The sequence below is a fragment of the Crocuta crocuta genome, unplaced genomic scaffold (genome assembly GCF_008692635.1).
Source record: "Crocuta crocuta isolate KB4526 unplaced genomic scaffold, BGI_CrCroc_1.0 scaffold516, whole genome shotgun sequence".
Lineage (NCBI taxonomy): Eukaryota > Metazoa > Chordata > Mammalia > Carnivora > Hyaenidae > Crocuta > Crocuta crocuta.
Genome location: NW_027529538.1, coordinates 1,760,378 through 1,784,638, shown reverse-complemented (window position 1 = coordinate 1,784,638; position 24,261 = coordinate 1,760,378). Strand labels below are relative to the sequence as shown.

The 24,261-nt window shown below is 45.3% G+C and overlaps 1 protein-coding gene across 3 annotated transcripts in view; it reads left to right on the top strand.

The window, feature by feature from the left end:
* Positions 1-285: 285 nt before the first annotated feature.
* The window catches only part of PID1 (phosphotyrosine interaction domain containing 1), a 229,392-nt gene continuing 205,416 nt past the window's right edge, over positions 286-24,261 (top strand). Inside the window, exon 1 of one of the 3 annotated variants that reach the window (XM_077761337.1) lies at positions 286-343. In XM_077761337.1, coding sequence (XP_077617463.1) covers positions 341-343 — 3 coding nt within the window. In that variant the 5' untranslated portion in view covers positions 286-340. Of the gene's footprint in view, positions 344-22,999; positions 23,021-23,866; positions 23,888-24,261 lie in introns of those variants that run through there. The other 2 variants (XM_077761336.1, XM_077761338.1) reach the window with 2 other exon arrangements.

Here is a 24,261-nt window from a genome sequence, read left to right as displayed (position 1 = left end):
TCCCTGCTGAACCCAAGCCCCGCTCTCCAGGCCCTGCCCTCTCCCCTGGCTGGCTGTCCCCTGGCCCAGNGTGATACATTGGCCGGCGCGTCGCATCGGGCGTTACAACTTTTGGCTCGGGGTGTTTGTGTGCGTGTCGATATATGTAAGCTTGCACTTTCTGACCGGCAATGTTAGATTGCATTGCACTGACACAATTTACCGGTCTGGGGTTAGGGTGTTTGCATCCAGATTATTTTTTTTCTTCTTTTTTGTCTCCGGGAAAGACAGAACAGATGATTCGTGAAAGCATCCATTTGCCAGTATAATTTGGAAATATCAAACTTGCTTCGACCTGGCCATGGTATGCTATATATTTTATTTTATATTTCATTTTACTTTATATTTTATTTTTCTTTTTGTTGGTGCTCTCCCTTCATCTCCCCTGAACTTCAGCCCCCCCCCCCCCCATCCCCAGATATTTCAAAATCAAGAGTTAAGTTCAGCTAGGAATAGTCATGCCGCTGGTCATCCCATCAAAAGTTTTGACGTGCTGTCTACTGAGACGATAGACTGCCTTTAATTTGGATTTTGAAGCCAGGGTGACAGGAAGGAGGTCAAAATGAGGAGGGATGTTTATAGAAAGGCGCTCACCCAGTGACACTTGGGACCCTGGAATTGCCCAGACTGCAAGGTTTGATGACTGCCTTTTGCTCACAAATATTCCCGAGAGAGAGAGAGCTGTTACTCTGCCAGATAAAATCCACTGAAACCTGCAGTTAAACTTTTGGCAGGCTGAGAGCCACATTGTTTCTTAGTAAACTTTGAAGGAGTGTTTAAGTGGTAAAATACTGGGCCCTGGAAAGCTCAGTGGGTCAGAAGCATCGTTGAGGCCAGGAACCCTCGCTGGCTTGGGAGGTTTCTCAATGCAAATGTAAAGCTCCCAATGCAAAATGCAGACTGTCCCTTAGGTGCCTGGAGAGGCTAACCTTTGCCCAATGAGTTCCCATGCTGAGGATTAACCTGCAGAGGGCATTGCCTTTAGCAGAAGCAGATGCCCCAGAGCCTGTTGCTAAGCCTCCCCGGGTCTTTGGATTCATGGGTGTGGGTTCACATGAACAGAACCTGAGACACCAGGCCAGTCCCCCAGGGTGTCAAACAGACGAAACAAGAAAAGAGACGTTTAGTCTTGGAGACAAGGTGGTAGGTGACCAGTGTCTAACTTCCTCGTCTGATCAAGGCACTATCAACATGGAGCTCTGAGTGATTGACCAAAGGTAACGTGAATGTATTTCAGCACTGACACCAGTAACCAGTGGTGCCGTTTGAAGTCCCTGTCAGTTCAGGGCACGGCTTCTATTCTAAGGGAAGGGGTGACGGAGGAGGATGGAGGGCGCCCCGTCCCGGGGACCAGGGTAGCTCTTAGAAGCCCTTAGAGAGATGAAGCCAGACTTCCCTTGAGGCGGCTTTTCTGCCCTGCTGTTCCGTGCCTCTGCAAAGTTTGTGGATTTTGTCTCTTGAAGTTCTCACTGCCGGCCTGTTTCATTTAAGGACTCCTGTGTGCTCCGGAGCACGTGACCCTTGGCAGGCGAGAGCTCTGGCTTGCATCCTGCATGGTGATCGTTCCTTTACTAGAACTGTTCTCCTGGCTCTTCTGTGAAATTTACACCTGTGTGTTTGGCACGAGTCTGGGTGGTTACAGTTGTGACTTGCAATGCATTTATTTCATTTTAAAGTGTCCTGTTGAAAGAGCACGAGGATTGGGCTTTTGAAAGCTCAGGTAAACGTGGCTCATCACTGACTAAGATCAAATCACTGTTGGAAGGTAGTTACCTATGTGAGCGCGAGCTGCGAGGCTCAACTTCATGCTCCCCAAGTTAAAATTAGTAAACAAGCCTGGTTCGCTTGTAAAGGTACAGTTCAAGCCTCGTGATTACAGAAGTGAGCCAAATGGAGAAAAATCTTCATATTTGTGGCTTCTTTCCAAATAGCAGCTCGGCTCTTTTTAAAAACACACAATTTGTATGTTTTTACTTTTTTGCTTCTGGGGGAGGGAGTTGTTGAGGGTTGAGGTGGTGAGTGAGCTGCGTGTAATAATATTTTATTTACATTCCTTGTGGTTATGTTTGTCACGGTCTCTGCTGTCTGGGATTTTTTTCTTCCCCTCAAGGCACCACCATATAGGAACATTGGTTTCTGATTCCTCAGTGAATGGGATGCTTTATCTTGTCTTGATTCTCTGGCTGTGGACATGGTGATGGGTATTGTGCTGGATGGGGAGATAAATGATGAGTCCCACTCCTGAATGAAGTCCAAGCCCCGCCCTTCTTACACAAATCCTCACCTTCTCGTACAACCTCATTAATTTTTAATGCAGGAATGCAATTTAGATGAGCTGGGGTGAAGACAATCCTTAAAGGAAGCATCCCCAGAGCTCTCGAATAGGACTGAAGACGAGGGAGCCAATTTATTGTACAAATACCTAGACACAAAAGATTCCAGGGAAGGAGAGAAGGACATTTTTTTCTTAATTTTATGAGTTCCTACTAGGTGATGCCCATTCAAAGAGTCTGTGGCCCTGGCAGTGTGGCAGAACCTTGCTTCGGCCAGACTGCGACTTTCTAGCTAATTTGGGTCTGGCAGCCAGCCCTTTTTGCTCAGGATCTGACATCTCTGATCAGGTTTGCTTATCACTGTCAATGCTCACTTCCTTGCCAAACAAAATGATGCCGATATTTTCTGATTTGCAGTGTAGCCGGGTGACCCAAATCCAGTACCGGGCAAAGGGACCTGTTGCCCCAAGCAGGGCTGAGCTGGATAATTCCTCATTCAGTCACACAAACCGCGGCAAGTTCATCTGCTCCCCTGAATGTTAAAACTTCGGTTGCATCCCACTCGAGCCCTGGCTGGGAGTTTCTGCCATTAAAAATATAATAGGATCAAAAGGAATGTGAAGATTTAAATTACCACCCCAAGTTTTAAAGATGAATAAATATGAATTCTTCCCCCTTTCACCTTCCCTACTGCACAGCAGGCTCTTTTTCTTGGAGGGACTGGGAGAGTTATACATTTTTAAAGAAGCAGATCTGAAACAGGCTCTTCTGAGAAAAGTAAAGGGGACTTTTAGGGCTAGATATTGGTTTTTTAAAATAGAGATGAGATTACTTCCGGCCTTGATATTTTACAATTTGCATGGGTTTGTTAATTGCCTTGATTATTGGGCGGGGCGAATCCCTTGGAAATGACCTACTCATGCTTGCAAGAGTGCAGACGCGCTTAGCCGTAGGCACGTGTATTTCCCCGGAGCCTGTGTTTTTGGTGAGCTACTGCATACATTTCGCTGCAGGCCAGGAAAGGAGGCGAGCAGGAGAAAGATGAATGGAGACGGAGCTTGAAACAAAGGAAGCCAACAGATCCTTGCCTGTGGTGGAGTTATTACAAGGACAGAGTGGAATGTGATAGTAGGAATGTATGAGACGCAAGTTCCAGCACATTCTAAATGTGGAGCCTGTGCAACTGTCTTCTCATGAGGCGGTCTGTTAAGGTTCCAATGTAATCATTTGCCTGTCTTCCCTGAGATTGAAATTTCTCCACGGCAGATCCAGAAAATACAGACCTCCTATCCGTAAAGCTGGCTTTTGTCTTCTCAGCCTGGATCATTTTCTTGCTCTACTTTTCTTTTTACTCTCATTTTGTCCAATGGCCGAGCATTGGCCCCATCAAAGCAGGATGGAGTGAGGAAGGGTCAGGAGAAAACCAGACCCCACTTTCTTTCGTTGCTGGTTAAAGCTTTGGGCTGGCAAAGAGGTTCATGCAAATAAAACTTAAGTTTTACTAGAGATAAAACTTTGCGGATTTTAGGAGGTTAAATTATGTTGCCATTTCTCTGCCTTGCCTTCTCTGATAGATTTCACTCTCACTTGGACTATAGATTGTTCTAGACTTATTTCTCCACTTCTCTCTTTTCATCACTTGTCAGTGATGGAAGAACCGTCTAGAACGTCAGCTGGAGAGCATTAGGCCAGGCCTTCCAGGCAGAGAGCAAACTTTCGCAAATAGGACACATTTCCGGGCAGACGTTACATTGGCAAAGGAAACACAGAGCAGGGAAGGGGCTGACAGTGGCCCGTTTTTATGGAGCACGTGCTGTGTGTGTGGTACTGTGCTACGAGTTTTATTTGAATTATCTAGGTCATTTACCGTCCATAGCCACTGTTATCCCCATTTTATAGTTAATAGACTGAAAGCCAAAGAGGTTAAATGATTTGGTCAGGGAAGGGCGGGCTAGAAAGGAGCCGAGCTGGAATTTGAACCAGGTGGTTTGGCTTCAGAGCTTGCTTCTTCACCACTTGTCTGTAAAGCAAGAGGGGAAGACGAAGCAGGATGCTTGATTTTATTTTTTTAAATGTTTTTTTATTTTTGAGAGAGACAGAGAGATGGAGCGCGAGCGGGGGTGAGAGCCAGAGAGCCAGAGGGAGACACAGAATCCCGAGGCAGGCTCCAGGCTCCGAGCTGTCAGCACAGGGCCCGGAGGGGATCTCGAACTCGTGAACCGTGAGATCCTGACCTGAGCTGAAGTCCGATGCTCAACCGCTTAACCGGCTGAGACACCCAGGTGCCCTGAGCAGTTTGCTTTAGATGTGCTGGTCATATTGTCTATTAATACATAGAATTACAGCAGTGGTGGTCTGGGTGGCTTAGCGAGGCTGCTTTCATATCTCTTGAGGTTGCCTGTGCTGACCAGGGCTCCCCACGTTTGGAAGGGAGGAAGGAGGTCGGGGAGTTCAGGAGCAATTGCTTAGAAATAAGGGGTAGCCACTCTTAGCAAGGCATGGGTCTCTCACCAAATTGATTCTAGATTTGGCGGTTCTTTTCATCCCTCTTAGATGAGTGGCATACAAAGCATTGGGCTTCATGGTTTTTAAGGAAGTCTTGGGGTTGTTAATTTGAGGTCTTTCAGAGGCGGAATGCTAGCTTACATTACTGGGTCTTTCTCCGAGTTTGTCGGCAGAATCTCCACCAAGTGACTTGCAAAATGCCAACCTTGGAAACAACCCTCTGCCCCCTGGTTACCCATTGACTAATTGGGCTGTTTAATGTTGACTGTGTTGGGTTATCTCGGGGTGTTAGGCAACTTTCGCATTTTTGTTTGATGTTCCAGATTGGCTCTCTCCTCCCCGCTCCCTTCGCACTGACTCCATCCCCCTATGTAGCTGAGCCTTGGAGACTGAGTCTTGGAAGAGTCCGTCCAGATAGCCCCGAGGCGGCTGGAGACCAGGCTGCCTTCCACAGGGCTTTCCAAAATAGCAAATAGCGGCAATTCAGGGAGTCGTTAGTGGTCAGCAAATAAAATGAGTCCAGAAACACCCAGTAACACTGCAGTGTGCTTCCCTCAGCCCCCTTGGGCCCAAATCTAAACGGAGGCTTTGTTTAAGTAGAGCCAGAAGAAATAGTTGAGGTCTTTGTCCAAAGACCTCCTTGGAGCCTAGTGGAATTAGTTACTATCATTTTATGTTAAAAAAGAGTTTTGATCCCGATTTAGCTGCCAACCAGTGAGTGATACAGCCTGAGAGTATTCACTGGGTCCAAACCCTCAGGCCAAGAACTGGGAAAGGATGGTGTCGGGAACAAGGCACAGACTTGTTCCGTTACCTTGGGCCTATTTTGGTGCTTGCAGTGTCTCACGAAGCTCTCTCGCCTAATGCCTGTGCCACTTAGGTCCCTCACCTTGCTGAGGTCATCTTTCCCATCCCTGATGGCCCAGACCACCTCCTTTTTCCCTTAGCTGTTGCCGCTGAGGTCTTGCTTTGATAAGGGAGATTCCAGTAGCGAGAGAAAACACCAACTCCCTCTGCGTGTTGAAGCTTATATACCAGCCGAGTCTTTCTTTACTTGGAGCTTTGGCCTTTCTAACTGACACAGTTACTGAGGGACCCAGGTTCAGATTGAGACCCTGGTCCCCGTGTCTTACTCGTTGCTGTGGATTGAGCAACAATCCACAAAAAGACAGCCGGCATCCTAATCCTGTTACCTGTGAGTATTGCTTTATTTCAAAATAGAGTCTGTGCAGATGTCAGTGAGTTGAGTCACAGTGGATTAGGGTGAGCCCTATACCCAGTGGCTGGTGTCCTTACAAGGAGGGATTTGAAGGCACAGAAGAGGCGTAGGAGAGAAAGCTGTGTGAACACGGGCGGAGGACGGAGTTCTGCTGTCACAAGCCAAGGATCACTAGGGATTCTGGCAACCATCAAAAGCTAGAAGAATCAAGGTCATGTTCTTCCTTAGAGCCTTTGCAGGAACTGAGGCCCTGCTGCCATCTTGATTTGAGACTTCCAGCCTCCAGAAGCGTGAGAGAATAATGGTTCTATTATTTTCAGCCACCCGATAGCAGCCGTCATAAACCAATACAGTGATGACACCATGTTGCTTTTGACCACGTTCTCTGTATTTCTGGAATTCTAGGGATGCTCAATTCTCATACACTGGGACAAAATGAATGTGTCTGTGTAGCATGCTCTTTTTATACTGAGTGTGTGACTTTCTTTATGGTGGATTCGAAGAAAATGAAAACAGACATTATAAAACAAATAAATTACTGCTTCTTCCTCCCCCTTCTGCTTCTGGTCAACATCCTCAGAAAGGTGGTGAACAGGTGCTGTGTTGCTAAAGGGAGCGTCTCTGGAAAATATAGTCAGTGTGCTTCAAGAGGTAGTTAACGTTGGTCATTACACTCATGGGACGTGAAAGGTAGTTGCTTTTAGGCGGATCTCAGTGATACTTTTCCGGGCAGGCAGAGACCAAGGGAAGTCTAGGGTTTTATCCTCAAGGCAATCCAGGTTGTGAGGTCCCTACATGGTGTGTGGACAGCAGGCCGATGGTAATGGCCTCTCCCCAGCAGGGACAAGTGTGGGTTGACTTCAGAGTCAGTCCATGGCAGGCTCAGATTGTTTTCTGGCAGATTGAATGCCTCCTGAGTCNCCCAGCAGGGACAAGTGTGGGTTGACTTCAGAGTCGGTCCATGGCAGCCTCAGATTGTTTTCTGGCAGATTGTTTGCCTCCTGAGTTAGACATTGTGTTTTGTTTTTGCTTTTCACTTGGTAACCGTGAACATTATTTTTTTTTTTTAATTTTTTTTTTTAATGTTTTATTTATTTCTAGGAGAGAGAGAGAGACAGCGTGAACAGGGGAGGGTCAGAGAGAGAGGGAGTCACAGACTGAAACAGGCTCCAGGCTCTGAGCCGGCAGTCAGCACAGAGCCTGACGCGGGGCTCGAACCCACAAACCGCGAGATCATGACCTAAGCGAAAGTCGGACGCTTAACCGACTAAGCCACCCAGGCGCCCCACCGTGAACATTATTTTAAAAAGAACCTATTTCGATTGGGGATCCACTTTTAAGACAAAAAGTTCAGTGTCACAAGGAATCATCACACTTGCTTTCCCAGGCCAACTCCTCCTTTCTTTATTTTATTTTATTAAAAAAGTTTTTTTAAAGTTTACTTATTTATTATGAGAGAGGGGCAGAGATAGAGAGTGAGCGAGTGAAGGAGCAAGAGAGGGGCAGAGAGAGAGAGGCAGAGAGAGAATCGCAAGCAGGCTCTGCGCCACCAGCACAGAGCCCAGTGTGGGGCTCGAACTCACAAACTGTGAGATCATGACCTGAGCCCAAACCAAGAATCAGATCCTTGACCGACTGAAGCACCCAGCTCCCCGGCCCCCTCTTTTCGATGTAGCAGCTATGGTAGCAGAGACACTTGCAAGCCGGAAGACGAGGGCTAGGAATCTGGGTTAGAGCGTCTCAAGACTTATTTTATTATTATTATTATTTTTTAAATGTTTATTTTTGAGAGAGACACAGACAGAGCGTGACTGGGGGAGGGACAGAGAGAGAGGGAGACACAGAATCTGAAGCAGACTCCAGGCTCTGAGCTGTCAGCACAGAGCCCGACGCGGGGCTCGAACCTGAACCAACTGTGAGATCATGATCTGACCCAAGTCGGACGCTCAACCGACTGAGCCGACCAGGCGCCCCGAGCCTCTCAAGTTTTAAAATTCCATTTTCCCCTTTCATCCTGTTCCTCAGGAAGGCGTGAATACTGCATGTGGGGAAGGGAGGGGAGAGGAGAGCTGCCCGGACAAAGAGCCTCCTTCGTTGTCCTCCTCCTGCGAGAACAGACTCGTCCTGATCCCTTGTCCTGGTCCCTCCGTCCCTGCCTCGCGGCTTCTTTGTTACTTGTGGGTCTGAGGACAAACACACAGATTCTGCAGCCCCTTCTGCGCACCGCAGGCTCCGGTGCCTTCCATCAGGAAGCGGCTGTCTCTTCCCAGGTGTGTGCGACACCCCCATGTACAAGCCACCCGTGATGTGAGATAGTGGAGACAGCCGTCTACACCCTGAGTCTCCTGCGGATATTCCCCAGGAACCGAGCTGCGGGCCTGGGGGACGTGCTGACGGCTGGCTCTTTTGCATTGGGCTTAACATTCCCGGTAGCCTAGAGCCTTCGTTTCCTAGCGCTGCCACAGGCTGGGTGTCCTCAGCGGCAGGAATTTGCCCTCCCACCCATCTAGAGGTGGCGGGGGGGAGGGGGGGTCCAAAATCAAGGGGTCGGCACGTTTGGTTTTTTCCGAGAAGGAGAGTCTGTTCTGTGCCTCCCTCCTAGCTTCTGGTGAGTGTCTGGAAATCTTAGGTGTCCCTTGGCTTGGTGGCGGGATCGCGAGGTGGCACATGGCGTTGTCCCTGTGTGTGTCTCTATGTATCTAATTTCTTTCTTTCTTTTTTTTTAATGTTTTATTTATTTCTGAGAGAGAGAGAGAAAGACAGTGTGAGCAGGGGAGGGTCAGAGAGAGAGGGAGATACAGAATCCGAAGCAGGCTCCAGGCTCTGAGCTGTCAGCACAGAGCCTGACGTGGGGCTTGAACCCATGAACCGTGAGATCATGACCTGAACCGAAGTCAGATGCTTAACCGACTGAGCCACCCAGGCGCCCCATCTCTGTATCTAATTTCTGCTCTGTAGGAGGACGCCGGCCGCGTTAGATCAGGGGCCCACCCACCTCTGGTACCAGTTCACCTTAACCTATTGCATCCGCAATGCCTGTTTCTAAGTAAGGTCACAATCTGATGTACTGGGGTTTAGGATTTCGGCATATGAATTTTTGGGGAGACACGATTCAGCACCTAACGCTTAGTTTAGAATTTTCTTTTCAGTATCTTCTGTGCACCAATACATTTCTCCCTGCTTGAACCAACCATGAGAAGGTGAGGCGGGGGGCTAAAAAAGCAATGGGAATTTTTTTCCAAATGGTGGAGCAAATGTGAAAGGCAGTGGCGTATCTGCTGTGTGTCACGGCTACTATTTTATATGAGGTTTGACTAAAAAACTACAAAATAATATCTGCGTAGGGTAATGAGGTAACAAATCAGACAGCTTAGAAGTGTGTTAAGAAGTTCGTAAGCTTGTCCCTTTCTCTGTTTCCAAATCTGCCCATGAAGGAAGCTCATAGGATGTGTCTGGCAGTGATTTTTCCACAACTTTGTCCAGGTTTTTGCAAACATGTACAAATGTATAGATGCATATTTAGGTCTTTCTCAGGTATTTCAATAATGTATGTATTTGTGGTTATGTACATATATGTATATATATATTATAGAAATACATGCATATTTAGGTCCTTCTCATGTATTTCAATAATATATATGTGTGGTTATATATATATATAACTGAATTTTTTTTCTTTTTGCTCCACAAACCGTCCACGGTTCTGCTTTCCATGGTTTCAATTACTTGCACACAACTACTGTCAAGAAACACATGATCCTTCTTCTGACAGACCATTAGAAAGTCAGTAGTGGCCCAGGGTTACATGACTGTGCCTACATCATTCACCTTATTACAAGAAGAAGGATGAATACAGGATAATAAGATATTTTTAGAGACAGAGAGAGACCATATTCCCTTCAGTGACAGTATATTGCTCTAATTATTCTATTTTATTATCGGTTATTGCTGTTAATCTCTTACTGTGCCTAATTTACAAGTTAAAATTTGTCCTAGGTATGCACGCATAGGAAACAACATAGCACGTAGGGGGTTTGGTACTCTCTGCGGGTTCCAGACATCCACTGGGGGGCTTGGAACATAATCCCCGTAGATGGAGGGGGGGGGATTACTGTACGTGTAGTCCAACTCATTCTTTTTAAGTATCTGCCTAGAATTTGTGGTACAGTTGGACCACAGGTGATCCTGTTCTTCCTCTGTCAGAGCTTATCTGGGGACATGTCCGCGTTCTTTTCTTGTTCCCACGTAGGCAATACTGTTTCAACTATCTGGGCGCATCCTTACATCCATGCGCTTCTATTTCTTTAGACTGGACCGGCGGCATTGGAATTGCTGCATCGTGAGTGTGCATGGTTTATGTTTTAGCGGCTGTTCTTGAAGGCCCCTTTTGAGAATTCTGCTTTTCGATCAGAAGTGTGTGCAGTTCTGGTTAAGGTGCAAAGAACTTAGTTTGCTGGAGAAAGGGCAGTCTTTTCAACAAATGATGCAACAGCAATTAGATATCCACATGCAGACCCCCAAACTTTAATCCTGACATCATACATCTGGTATCTACAAACTCACAATTCATCACAGGCCCAAATGCAGAGCCACTTGCAGACAAAGGCAGTAGAAGATCTTTGTAACTTTTTATGTATGACAGCTCGAAGTTTCTTTAGACTGGGCAACGATTTCTTAGAACAATCACAAAAAAGCAATTGATAAAAGGCAAATTTGATTAAATTGGACTTCATCAAAATAAAACCTTCTACTCTTTAAGCAACATAGGCAAGAGAATGAGTAGATGACACACAGACTAGGAGAAAATATTTGCAAACTGTGGGAAAGGACTTGTGTCCAGGATATCCAGATATCCAAAGGAGTTTCAACACTCAATAATAATTTGATAAACAACCCAATTAAAAAAAAAACCAATGTGAACAAAGAAGTTATATGGACAACAAACAAGCACAGGAAGCTGTTGAACATCATTTGTAATCAGGAAAATGCAGATTCAAACCACCGTGAGATACCACTAAGTACCTACGGGAGAGCTCAAAGTAACGAGACTTCAAGCATACCTTGTGTTGGTGAGGATGTGGCTGAACTGGAGCGCTCAGTCCTGGGGGGGATGTCCTGTGGTGGGAAGCACATGAGTGGATCTGAGTGTTGGATGAGGGGACAGATTTTGAAAAGGCTTGAACAAGCATTTGGGAGTGATGGATGTGTTCAACACCTTGATTATGCTGATGGTTTCACGGGTTTATATATAGGTCGGAACTTCGGAAATTACACAGCGTTTTATGCGTTGACTGTCCCTATAGGAAGATGTTCAAGGGGCACCTGGGTGGCTCAGTTGGTTAAGCCTCTGACTTCGGCTCAGGTCATGATCTCACAGTTCGTGAGTTCGAGCCCCATGTTGGGCTCTGTGCTGACAGCTTGGAGCCTGGAGCCTGCTTCAGATTCTCTCTCCCTCTCTCTCCACCCCTCCCCCACTAACACTCTGTCTCTCTCTCTCAAAAATAAATAAACATTAAAAAAATTAAAAAATGTGTAAAAAAATGTGTTCAAACAAGGGTATGTGAAGTGGTCATTGTACGGCAGGCACTGTGCTCGGTGTTGGGGAAACTGACAATACATGATTTCTGCCCTCGCTTCTGACAGTTCTCTCTAGCTTTCACTTTCTTTTCACTGGAAATTAAAATTCTAACCTAGCATGTAAATAACAAACTGTATTTTTCTTAGAGTTCCATTCGCTCCTTTTAAAACATTCTTTTATTTAGTCCTCGAGATGACATGTTTCATCCATCTCCATTTGCCTAAGGATCCTAAGTTGTAACTAATGATTGAGCAAGAGAAGAAATCCCACCCAAAGGGTAGATGGTTCACATTGGTGCCTGGGTGTTCCATCCGTCATTCAGAATGGCCCCTTTCTTGTTCTTGCTCTCGGTGGTGTGTTTCTCGCTTCTTTCCAGACTGCCCAGAGTGGCTCAGTCCTCAGATCCTCAGTCCTCAGGCCTTTTTTGCCCTACGTCCCAGCACCTGGCTCTGACCCTGGTGACCTGTAGACTCAGGGCAATTGTACTGTTGAATGGGTAAATTTTGTGGGTTGTGGCTCCGTGACTGGATGGGCCACCTTCTTGATATTCCTCCTTCTACAACAGAAAACAGAGAGAATATATCATGCAAAACCATGAGTGCTCTTGATTCTAGTTTGCAGATGTGATGTGCTTAGCAGATGTAGGGCTTGGATTTCTTATGAAATAATTCTTTTTCTCATGAGTATGGCAACTCAAAAATTTAGATAGCACATAGCAACTTCACCCATGGCCGTTGAACCTTAGGATTGAGAAGCATTCACAAAAATAATACTAATCTAGTTTACAAACATTTTTTTTTTCTCCTCGGGGAGGAAAATTTAAGGCACTTGACTCCATCCCTTTTATTTATTTTTTCATTTTACTTGTTTTATTTATTTATTTATTTTCATTTTATTTGTTAGAGAGAGAGAGAGTGTGTGTGTATGTGTGTGTGTGTGTGTGTGTGTGTGTGTGTGTGTGAGAGAGAGAGAGAGAGAGAGCATGCTTACATGACAGCAGGGGAGGAACAGAGAGAGAATCCCAAGCAGGTTCCACACTGTCAACTCAGAGTCAGACGTGGGTCTCTATCCCACCAACTGCGAGATCATGACCTGAGCTAAAACCAAGCGTCAGATGCTTAACTGACAGAGCCACCCAGGCGCCCCAAGACCATGGAGTTTTTTAATCAGGCACGCATGGAAATAAGTCTTGGCTGCCTCACTTATTAGAGATTACTTCCAGGGCCTCTTATTTGTATTCTCAACTTTAAGATGGGGGTAATGACATTTAACTCTTGACTCTTTGTTGAGGTATGGGACATCTAGAGCTTAGCATGGTAACTGGCACATTATTGGGAGTCAGTAAATACTAATTTCTTCCCCTCCTTCAGTTTCCATAGCTGCATAGCATTTTAGGGCTAGATGGATAATGGAGTTTTGGTGTTTCTCAAAGTGTGTTCCATGGGTCTTGAGTTTTTTTAGTGAGTCTTGTCACAGAGGAGCCTCGCCACAAAGGGTTCGGTCTTTAAATAGTTTTGGGAAGCAGTGGGTGAAACAAAGTGAGTCTGGTTTACTGCAGGATGACTTGTAGCCTTTCGGATTCTAGTGCCCCGTGAGTTTCCACGTGAGAGGAGGAGGGGAGCCAGCCCTCATGAAGGAACATCCCGCAGCCCAGAGCGCTTCAGTACAGAACTTGATCTCCTTCAAGTTGACAAACTGTGGGCCTGAGGCTTGGCTGTAGCTTACAAAAATGTTTCCTTTGGCACCTTCCGTGTATATAAAAACTTTACAAATTAGTTTCCAGGATTGAAAAATTAGAGGAATTTATAAGGAAATCTGGACTTTCTGATGCTCTTAGAAAATGGGAGGGGCAAACCACAGTGGATTCTGACATAGTGACCAGCGGCCCGCGCTGTTCCACGCGGATGGGAGGTGGCCTCCAGCTTGTCTCCGGCCTTGAAGAGCAGGCGTCACTAAGTGACGGAAGCTGATGGGCCTGTGGGCACATGGACTGGGGACCCTGGTCAAGTTCAGCCCCTTCGTTTGGCTGATGGGAAATCTAAATCCAAAGTTCATGTAGTCCTTGGAATCAGGACAAGATTCTTGGTCTTCTGGCTTTTAAAGGCCAACGTGCTGGAGAGTTTTGTGACTGTATTTATTTGCTTAGCGCCCTTCGTTGTTCTGCCAGCGCAACTCGGGGGGTCCACCTTCAGGTGCCTGGAGGCCAGTTCTCCCCTCTTTTCCGGGAGCTGTGTGCTCGAGGCTTCATGATTGCAGCGGGGACGCGCCGTGGCCCTTGTGTCCAGGGCACAGAGAAGCACGGGAACCAGAAGCCTTCTTGCCCGTGGCGTCTGCCGACCTTGAGCATGGGGGGAGGACTTCCAGGAAGAAGTGGGGGCGCCTCCGACTTTTCGCTACACCCAGGTCACTGTTTCCTGCGTAGCCCCCGCCAGGCAAGTGGGAATCTCTCATTGTTACGGTATTGCCTCATTTGGGGCGTTTTTACTGCCAAACATTGGAACAGATGGCTTCCAAAAAGGGGGGAAATTTAGAAGAAGGAGAATAGGTTTTAACTTAATGGCTTTCAACATTTTCCTCCCCGATTATCAGCCTCTGAAGAACTGTTCAAATGCTATTTCAGGAAAGCCACCTGAAAAGACGTTGTTAGTGGTGCCAACACCTTGGTATTTAAGAATTGCTGTTTCCACCAAAAAAAGAAAAAACCCACAAAAACCCCAAAACCAAAAACCAAAAAGCCCCCAAACACCCGCAAACTACTCAAAAACACCTGTAGATGTTTTCTGATCCCCTGGGGAGCAGATCTGCTGCTTCCCCTTCCCAAATATGCTGCTGTTCCTCTTAGCTCTGCCCATTCCTGCAGAATTATGCGATTCGGATTCTTTTTAGCAGTAAAAGTACATGCAATCAACCAGAAAGTGGCTCTACCCATAAACCGATGGATTAGGCCTCTCACCCTCAGCCAATCTCCTCGGTCTGTGAAGGCACAAATGCTGTGTGTGCCTTCATTCCTCTGTCTGGTTACGTGGCTGCTCTGTCTAGTTACCTGGATCCTCTGTCTGGTTAGGGTTGAGACAGTTCTGTCTTGCTCCTCCATTTGACCCCCTTCCAATAAAAGTTTATGAACGGTATTATAACTATTCTGAAAATTATCCGACGCTATAATCAGACTCAAGAGTAGGGTTATTATTTATCTATCCGTCCTTCTAGCTGATCAAATTTAATCTGCTTTGCTACTGCCACTTTTAAAACCAGAAATGCGTCTGAAATAGTTTTCTGCTGCAGGAAGTGAACTCTGCACTAGCAAAAAAGGAATGATGTGATGCAGGTTGCAGAACATAAAGCTCCTGGCCAAGCTAAAAGCTCAGAAAATGCAATTATGTATCAGGTTCTCATGCAGTTCTGAAAGGATTCGTTTTTTGGTTAGTAAAGAAAGAAATTCAAATGCTTTTGAAGTACTTTTCAGTAAAAGCTAGAAATACCACTCATGCATTAAAAGAAGACTGAAATAAAACCCCTCAAATACCAATCATATAATGAAGGATTTAGTTGTACCTGAAAACCTAGGATGGCTACTGTATCTGAGCCTGAAACTTTCAGCTCTGAGCTTCCTGGCAGCCTGAGTAAGAAGAGAAACACGATGAATTACTTAGCCCTCATTATCCAATAGAAGAATGTCCATCATCTGGAGCTCCAAGTGTTTTCCTAAATTGAAGACCATGGATTTCTTTTTGTAAAAAAATTTACTTATTTTAGGAAGAGAGAGAGTGAGTGAGCTAGAGAGAGGGGCAGAGAGAGAGACACACACAGGGCTCGATCCCACAACCCTAGGATCATGTCCTGAACTGAAATCAAGAGTTGGGGCACTCAACTGACTGAGGCCCCCACATGCCCCACTGTGGGGTTCTTTATAGGGAACATTTGTAACAGACTCTTGGGTGATAATATTAATTGTAGGTTTTGACAAAGTTGTCTCTAGAAGTTGAAAAAATAAATGGTTTTGTAGGACTGCGAAGACAGTTTATGTTGAAGCGGTTGAGGTAGACATCTGTGATTTTTTGCTGCCCAGCTTCATTTCCCGTCTTCTGGTAACAGCACCCTGATCACATGTTTGGGAGTTCTTCTCCCTCTCCTGTGGGTGGGGGGCTGTGAGTTAGTATCTGAGTTAATCAGACACTTTCTCCCAAAGTTGGGATCCTGAGCAGGATGGCAAAAAGGCTGAAAGTCACCAAAACTGATTATTCTGAGCACCAAGATCTGTAGTCCTGCTGTGTAGACCCCAGGAGCTTCTTGATCCCCATCCTTTCTTGGGATGGAAGGAAGCTTGGTCCTTCCTTCCTCCTTTCTTTTCTTTTTAAAATTATTTAATGTTTATTTTTGAGAGAGAGAGAGAGAGAGAGAGAATCTGAAGCAGGCTCCAGGCTCCGAGCTGTCAGCACAGAGCCCGACATGGGGCTCTAGCCCATGAACCCTGAGATCATGACCTGAGCCAATGTCGTACACTTAACCGACTGAGCCACCCAGTCACCCCTCTCCTTCCTCTTTTCAATTTGATGTCATTCTGATAATTTATTTTTTTCTTCTCAAGTGAGCTAGAGTCCATGTCTGTTGCTTGCAGCCACAAACTGATTGCTACACAGGAAGAATTTTCCTTGAACCCATTGACACTCAGCCTTCAAATTCTGTGTCACGAAATGTGCTGCATGGAGCAGAACTTGTGGGCAGAGAAGAGCGAGGCCGCCAGGCTGGAAGGGTCTCCAGGGTACGAACCTGAAGGTCATGGCCGCACACATGTCCTTCCTTAGGGAAACCCTTTCCTTGTCGACCGTGTGCTTGCTCCACTGGGAGATGAAGAAGGGGTGCGAACATCTTTCCCCCTGGAATTTTTCATGCACACAGCCTTGCTTTACTAAGTGCCACTGAACAAAAAGAACCCTCATTATCCCACAGCCCTGGCCCGCAGCTTCTATGTTCTGGCGCATCGCTGGAGAATGATTTTTTGTCCTCGTTGTTTATAAGGGTGTAGCCCTGCTATTGGCATCTGTTATAAAGCTTAAGGTTTTTGTAACTTGGATGCCACTGTCACCTTTCTGCCAAATCTCTGTACTGAAAAAGTGGCCTATCATTTTAAGTAATGAAGCTTTTACTACGTCCAGAACAAATAAAGTAATTTTGGTACCCATTATAAAATGAATCCCCTCTAGTCTCCGGGCCTGGGGTAGAAATGGTGTCGGGGATGCATACAGCCGTTTGGGCCAAAATAGCCAAAAAGACACAGGCCCAGGCTGTCCGAGTCTTAGTTCTCAAGAAACATTTGTAGTTGTTGGTTAAAAATGTGAATGGCTCTGTAAGTTCACTCTGGGACAGTGTGGGCTCTCTAGCCCAGAAAGTTAAATACGTCCAGTGCTGGCAGCCTTGACCTTCTGGGTGGAGAATGTAGTTCACTAGTCTTCAAGACCTGCTTTGCCGCTTTGATTTAATACAAGGCGGAAATCTTCAAAACAAAGCTCTCCGAATCCAGGAAAGTTCATCTGGCGACAGTCAGCTGGGGTGTCCCCCCCCCCCCACTTCTTTTCTCTAGGAGCTTGATGCTGTGTAGAAAAAGGCTTTGCAAAAGTGCAAATTTGGGAGAGTGTTGTGCAATGGAAGAAAATTCAAATTAGTATTCCCCCGTGGGAATCCTCTTGGGGAGATTGAAATTATACTTAAATATTCACATATAGAGTACAGCCAATATCTGCGTTAGGATGTTGACAGACTGTTTAAGTGGTCCAGCTCAGTGGTTTTCTGGCAAGTCAGGTGGTCTAGAGAATGAAGAATGCAGAGTCTAAAAAACCGACTAACTGGCGTTTCTTTCTGTCTGTTGTGTTAACGGTAAATGGACACAAATGCAGTGCTGATCTCTTTACTCCTTGGCCCAGAGAACTGGCGTGTTTCTTCATAACGTAATTTAATGCTCTCGTTGAACAGAGGCTGGCCCGTGAGATCTGTGTGTGTGCTCTGAACGGGAGGGGCCTGTACAGGCAGGGTACCCAGGATCAGGGCAGGCATTCAGGGAAGACTTGGAGGGAGTCTTTCGGAAAGAAAACTTAATTTGCAGGGCTCTCTGCACGTAAGGTAGACCTGCTCTGTGATTTGGGGCCATATTTGTGTTTCCTCCATCCCCTCCCTTTTTTTTTTTTTTTTTTGACCCTCTCCCTTTCTCTCTTTTCTCCTCCTCCTTTCCTCAATGAATGGGAGTGAAGTTCTTCCCACTCCTGATTTCTCTGAAGTCTCTTGCTAACTACTGTATTTTTCAGACGTTTTATTTATAGCTTTTCCAAGGGGCGATGGCCACCTCTCCTTTCTCCCATCCTCCTTTTCAGCAGCTCTAGGCCGGAAGTCACGGCTAAAATGGACAAAACCAAATTTGACAGTTGCTCCAAAGATATTGTTTTGGGGGACCCTTTTTTTAATTCTTTCTTACCTTCTCACTTTTCTTTTTGTTTTGGATTATGGTTAAGGTGGCATGATCTTTGCCTTAGATCTCATAAAGCTCATTTCTTGGGTTGTAAATGAAGAGGACAAATGGATTCATTTTGATCCAGGGACTGGAAGAAATTGACAAACTGTTGATTGCTTGTAAAATGCACTTTAAAAAGTCTCTCTTGGAACTTAGCAGATGTCTGCTTTCGTGATGTTAAGAAACTGAAGCTATTTATCTTTTTTATTTCAATCATTGGCCCCTCTAAATAGGAAATTTAACTTTGATTTGAAGCTATTAATGCCTGCTGATAAATAAGAAAATGCGTGATAGAGCAAATTATTTTTCATCTCTTGCATTTCTACGGGCATCTCAGACTCAGGGGAATTTTTATGTAGCATAACAATTTCATAAGTGTTAACATGTTTTTTTTAAACTTCACATTATAAATAGGAGCAGAAGCCTGCTTCAGAAATTTAAAACTAGATTAAAGTTGGCCAAGGCAGAAGGCAAAGTCATGGCTCTGCCACAGTTTACATCCTGGGGGTTCTGGGCTGTCTATTGACAATGCAATGGATTCAAATAAAATGCTCTTCTCATGAGTTAATATTTTTGACGTATGGATCTTGGAACTCAAAAGGGTCGGGATTCTTTTTTTTAAAGGTATCCGTGAGCCTCTGTGCATTTCGTATAGACCAAAAAGATATACCTTGCAAATATATCAAATATTTTTCAAACCTTGTGTGCTTTATCGAAAGAAATATTTATTTAAAAGTATTATCAATTCATTGTGACTTTTGGACTTTATGCCTCTTTTTAAGTACTGAATATCAATCGAAGTACAATTTGTGGATTAGCAGCATTTTGAGTTTAAAAGGGCTTGTGGCATTTGAAAGATTTGATTAATACTCATTACAGAGGTGGACGTAAAAGTTCACTGAGTTTGGTAGATTTGCAGGATGCTTCCTTCCCTTGTGTCCCTTTCGTAAAAGCTTTCCTTTCCTTTTTAAAAAAATGTTTATTACTTTTGAGAGAGAGAGAGTACAAGCAGGGGAGGAGCAGACAGAGAGGGAGACACAGAATCCGAAGCAGTCTCCAGGCTCAGAGCCCAATGAAGGGCTTGAACCCACAGACCACGAGATCATAACCTGAGCTGAAGTTGGATGCCCAACCGACTGAGCCACCCAGGCACCCCTTACAAATGTATGGAGCTTTTATTTTTGGGTGAGGAGCCAAACTAAATTATAAGGTGGGTCCAAAGAAGTGGTTCCTGTGCTCAAGAAGATCTCAGTCAGTTAAGTATGAAGTAGTTTGTTGTTATCGCAGAGGAAACTTCCATCTTAAGATCGTGGAGGGCAAAGGAGGAAAGCCTTTGTGATCTGTGCCCTTTTATTAGGAACACGAAAGCTTCCCCTCAAGTCCTACCTAGGGAGATGCTAATGTTTCAGGGAGGAGGATCAAGTGTAGCCGTGTATTGGTTGGGAGAACAAATATCGTAATTGGGCAAAGTTTTGCCCCAAATGGAGGCAGAGTTCTGTTATGAAGGTCAAAGGAAAAAATGGCAGCACCACACTGGCTCTACCACAGGTGCTGAATTGGAAATAATGGCAGATGTGGGCACAATGGAACTGCTAGATTTTGTGATTTTTTATTTGCCACAGAACACTTCATGCTCTCCCTGTTCCCCCTCCCCCACCATGGTCTGTTGCTGCCATGTTGAAATTGACACAGTCATCTGATGCCAACGATCAGTCAATGCTGGTCTGACGTGGTCTCAGATGGTTTTCCAGCCCATCTTTCAATAAAAGCATGTTGTGCAATGACATGTGTTGAAAATTGCCAGGATTCCTGAGAAATGGAGACTTTGTGATTAAAATGAAAATCTCATCTAAGTGTTCAGAAGTTTAGAATTTTTATGTTTATTTGGACAGATGCTATTTGGCTAATTTCTTATTTGGGAAAATGTTATTTAGCTTATACTTCTTGTTCTTTCTTCTCCCCGTTTCTGCAGTCTTTTGCACGTTGGATGTGAGAAGATTGTATGGAATGAGGCCAAGTCAGCTAAAATGTTGGTGATTAGGCAGATTTCTTTTCCTCCCTTCTGTGGCCAGTGTTTGTACAGATCTGTCTTTATCAGACGCTAAGGAGTTAACTTTGATGCTTGAGTTCAAAGTCATATACCATCTTCATCTCTCTACATCCTTTAATGCATCCTGGACCATTTCCCACATTCTGTGTGTTTTTATATTCGATGCCTTTGCTAATGTTTCCTTGGTTTGAAATATCCTTCATCACTCGTATGCTCTGCCGAGGGGATCATACTTCTCCCGTAGCAGTTGAAATTGCCCTTCTTCTGCCTTTCCTGATCTCTGAGTGCAGTGAATCATACCTTTCTTCTAAGTGTCCGCAGTTTGTTCTTATGATGTAGTTTTACTGCTTAGCTCATTCTAGTTTTTCTTTTTATTAGAATCACTTGCGGACTTCCATCTCCTAGAAGCCCCTAAGCCCTAGGGCTGGGGTCTGGGTCATTATCCCTCCTTGCATGTCCATTGCGCCGGCATAGTACTCGGGATATAAAGATAGGAACACAGGGTGCCTGAGCGATTCCGTCGTTAACCATCTGACTTTGGCTCAGGTCACGATCTAACAAGTTTGTGAGTTCAGGTTCCACATGTTGTGAGCATGAGCCCCGATTCAGGTGAACCCTGCTTCTCTCTCTCTCTCCCTCCACTCCCTCCTACCCCCCCTCCCATTTTCTCTCTCTCTCTGACCGTCACTCACTTGCGCCCTCTCTCTTTCAAAAAACCAAAAAGATAGGAACACAATGGAAGCCCAGTGAATATCTTTATTTCTATAGTGCTTCAGTGAACTAATGATATTTTATAACTTATTTGCCATCTCTTAATTTCTTTGGAATGAAGAGTGAGAGGTGGTATGGCACACATGCCACTATAAATGAGTGAGGATGCTAAGAGTGGAGTTTGACTTTTGTATTCAGAGAGAGGGGAGAAGGGAGGGAGAGAGAGCGACTTGTATTTATCTTTAGAGGCAGCTACTAATAGGGAAGCACACATTTCTATGTATCTATATGAAGTTCTTTTGAATGTATCCTGGATCTCCTTGACATTGAAGTCAAAATATGTAGTGTATTTATCTTGTAGCTAAGTTATTGCCTGTTTACTATAGGGATATTACCTGTTATATTTAATTTCAGTAATGCAAGAGATGTCAACAGCCAGAGCTATTCATAAAAAAACAATAATTAAAATATAAAATGTAGGATCCGTTTTGTTTACAGTTACATCTGTTTCATGGTAATGGTTGAGTTTTAGATGGGAGAAAATGTTAGGTTTCTTTTCCTTATGATAAAATGATCCCTGTTTGAGAATCTTCAAGAAACCTAGAGGCCTCCAGGATTGCTAAACACATTATTTGTTGTACTATAATGCAAGGAAATTTTCAAAAAAAAAAAAAGGGGGGGGGAGACTATTTCAAAAGAAAACCGAAGCTAGTTTGGTCAAGTATGGTACACACTGACCCTTAAAATGAACACAGCTGTTGTGGATTATAGCCCATTGAATAAAAAAGAAGAGTCTATGAGGCTATACTGACACAAACATATAAATCGGAAAGGGAGGAAAGCTCTTCCTTATTACACAATATCAACTAATAGATAAGGCAAGAATGACGGAATTAGAAAATCACCATTTTGCAACCATTGTAATAACTGGGCCAGGCAAGAATCATCTGGGCACACGAAAACTGGTGGGCAGATGTTTGATTTGGAACAGGATAGTCACATAACCTTGAAGTAGACCTCCACAAATTATCAATGGAGAGGGGAGATTGTAACTTTTCAGTGAAGAAATTCAGCGGGCATCACTTTCAGCAAATAATGAGAGAGTTAGCATCGCCCAGAATGAGGGCGAAGGCCTTGGCGGAGGCCAAGACACTGTTCCAGACAGGACCGCTAAGTGCAGTGCATGACCTTGAATTGCATCTTGGACCAGGAAGATAATTGCTCTAACGGGCTTCATTGACGCGGTTGGTGACATACTTCTACTACAGTTATGCAAGAGAGAGTAGTCTTGCTTTTGAGAAATGCGTAACTGAGCATTTTAGGTGTGAAGGGGGAATGACATCTGGAGTCCGTATCTTAGTCTGAAATGCGTGAGGGAAGGAGGAGAAAGGGAAGGGAGAGATGGGGGAGTGAGAGGGAGACGAAGGGGGAAGTGAGGGTGAAGGAGGAGAGAGAGAAGGGGAGTGTGGGAGTGAGAAGAAGGGAGGCGAGAGGGAGGAGGGGAAAGAGAGAGAGACAGGAGTGGAGAGGAAGGGGAAAGGAGAAGGGAGCAGTGAATGAAAGAGAGCAAGAATATATTGTAAAGAAAATGTTAAGTTTGATGGTTGGTAGATCTGGTAAAGGGTACAGCTATTCTTGCGATGTTTTGGCAAATCTGAAATGATTTCCAAATAAAGCCCTAAAGAAAAACACATTACATATACAGGTTTGCAGATGTCATTTCTAAATTAAAAAAAAATTAATGTCTATTTTTGAGAGACACAGAACCTGAGAGGGGGAGGGACACAGAGAAAGAGGGAGACACAGAATCTGAAGCAGGCTCCAGGCCCTGAGCTGTCAGCACAGAGCCCGACGCAGGGCGTGAGCTCACAAACCGTGAGATCATGACCTGAGCCGGAGTCAGATGCTTCACCAACTGAGCCCCCCAGGCGCCCCTGTAGATGTCACTTGTCACAGACTGGGGCTGGTGGTCAGTGAACTGTCTGAAGCATGAGGCAGGGGCATTGCTCACAGCGCACCCAGGGCTGAGCCATGCCTGGCGGAAGTCGGCAGTTCATAAATCCATGCTTGACAGACACACGGATCGCAGGGTCTGAAGTCTCTTGAGCTGTGGAATATGGATCTTGCACAATTGCAAATGCCAACGGTAAGTATGTAAGTTATGATTTTCAGGTTCCCTTGCAGCTGCTTATGGCCATATAACCAGTTAGGTAGCCAGTGGGACTTACACGTAGGCAGGAGGCTTAAAGGGAGGGTGCCTGCTTCTCGGTCCCTCCTTGCTGTTCTCTGGTGGGGATAGGAATGTAAAGGTGGAGGGTTGAGACCATCTCGGGGAGCCCTGTGCTAAGGATGGTGGACAGAAGGAGGGGCGGCGGGGACCCCGAAGTCTTAGAGCCGCCCCACTGTCCCGCCCTGCTGCTCACCCCAAACTTCATTTACACGACAGAGAAATAAACGTCTGGTTTCTTTAAACCACTGCTACTTTGCTTTCTTCTTCCGTTTGCAACTGAAGCAAATCCTACAGGATACGCTCCACTTTCTAAAAAATCATCACTTGAGAATTTTTGGTCCTCTGTGCAGCTTCGTATTCGCTTTGTCACGTCGGCACACGGACTGTAGCAACTCTCTGGCCTTTTTCTCTTCTTGTTTTTCTTTCTGCTTTCCCAGCGTGGAAGTTTTCTCATTGTGACGGGGATTCTGTCTCTGCTCTTGAGTTGGTGGGTTGGCATCTGCGGTTTGGGAGGACGTCGCATGCCGAGGGCACTCTCCTCCTCCCTCCGTCGTGGCGAACCTTGTGCGTCTGCAGATTGCTAAATTGGTCTGAAAAGATGGTGAGAACGGGCTTTCCGTAGGACATGGCTTGTTCTGATGACCCAGCTGGAGACCGGATGTGCAGAGGCAAGCACTTGCCACAGTCAGAAAAATAGGAAATTTTAACTATTTCCAGTTGCCAAAAACATGTTGCTTCAGTGGAAGGATTTGGAGCAGGTTTTAAAAGTGCTCCTTCTGCCTGGTGAGTTTTGTTGCGCAGAGCTTTGTGCTTTTTGGAATCCGCTCATGTTTTTACTTGTTCAGCGGACGGGTCTTCCTTTGGAACTATTTATTGCCACTAAGGCTTGCGGTGCATTGGGCCCCACGGATAATAAATGGGTGTGTGTGCCCATAGCACAACATGAATAGAGGAACTGACTTCCAGCTTGTTTACTGTTAGACTGGTATGTACCCAGCAGAGCTTAACGCCTCAATTATGTGTGTGTGTTTCTCAATTATGTGTGTGTGTTTCTGTGCAGCGAAACTCAGGAACTTGAAAATGGACCCTGTAGGGATATTGTATCGTGTTCAGTTGTTTCCTTCAGAGGACTTATGTTTTGAATGCTACATGAATGA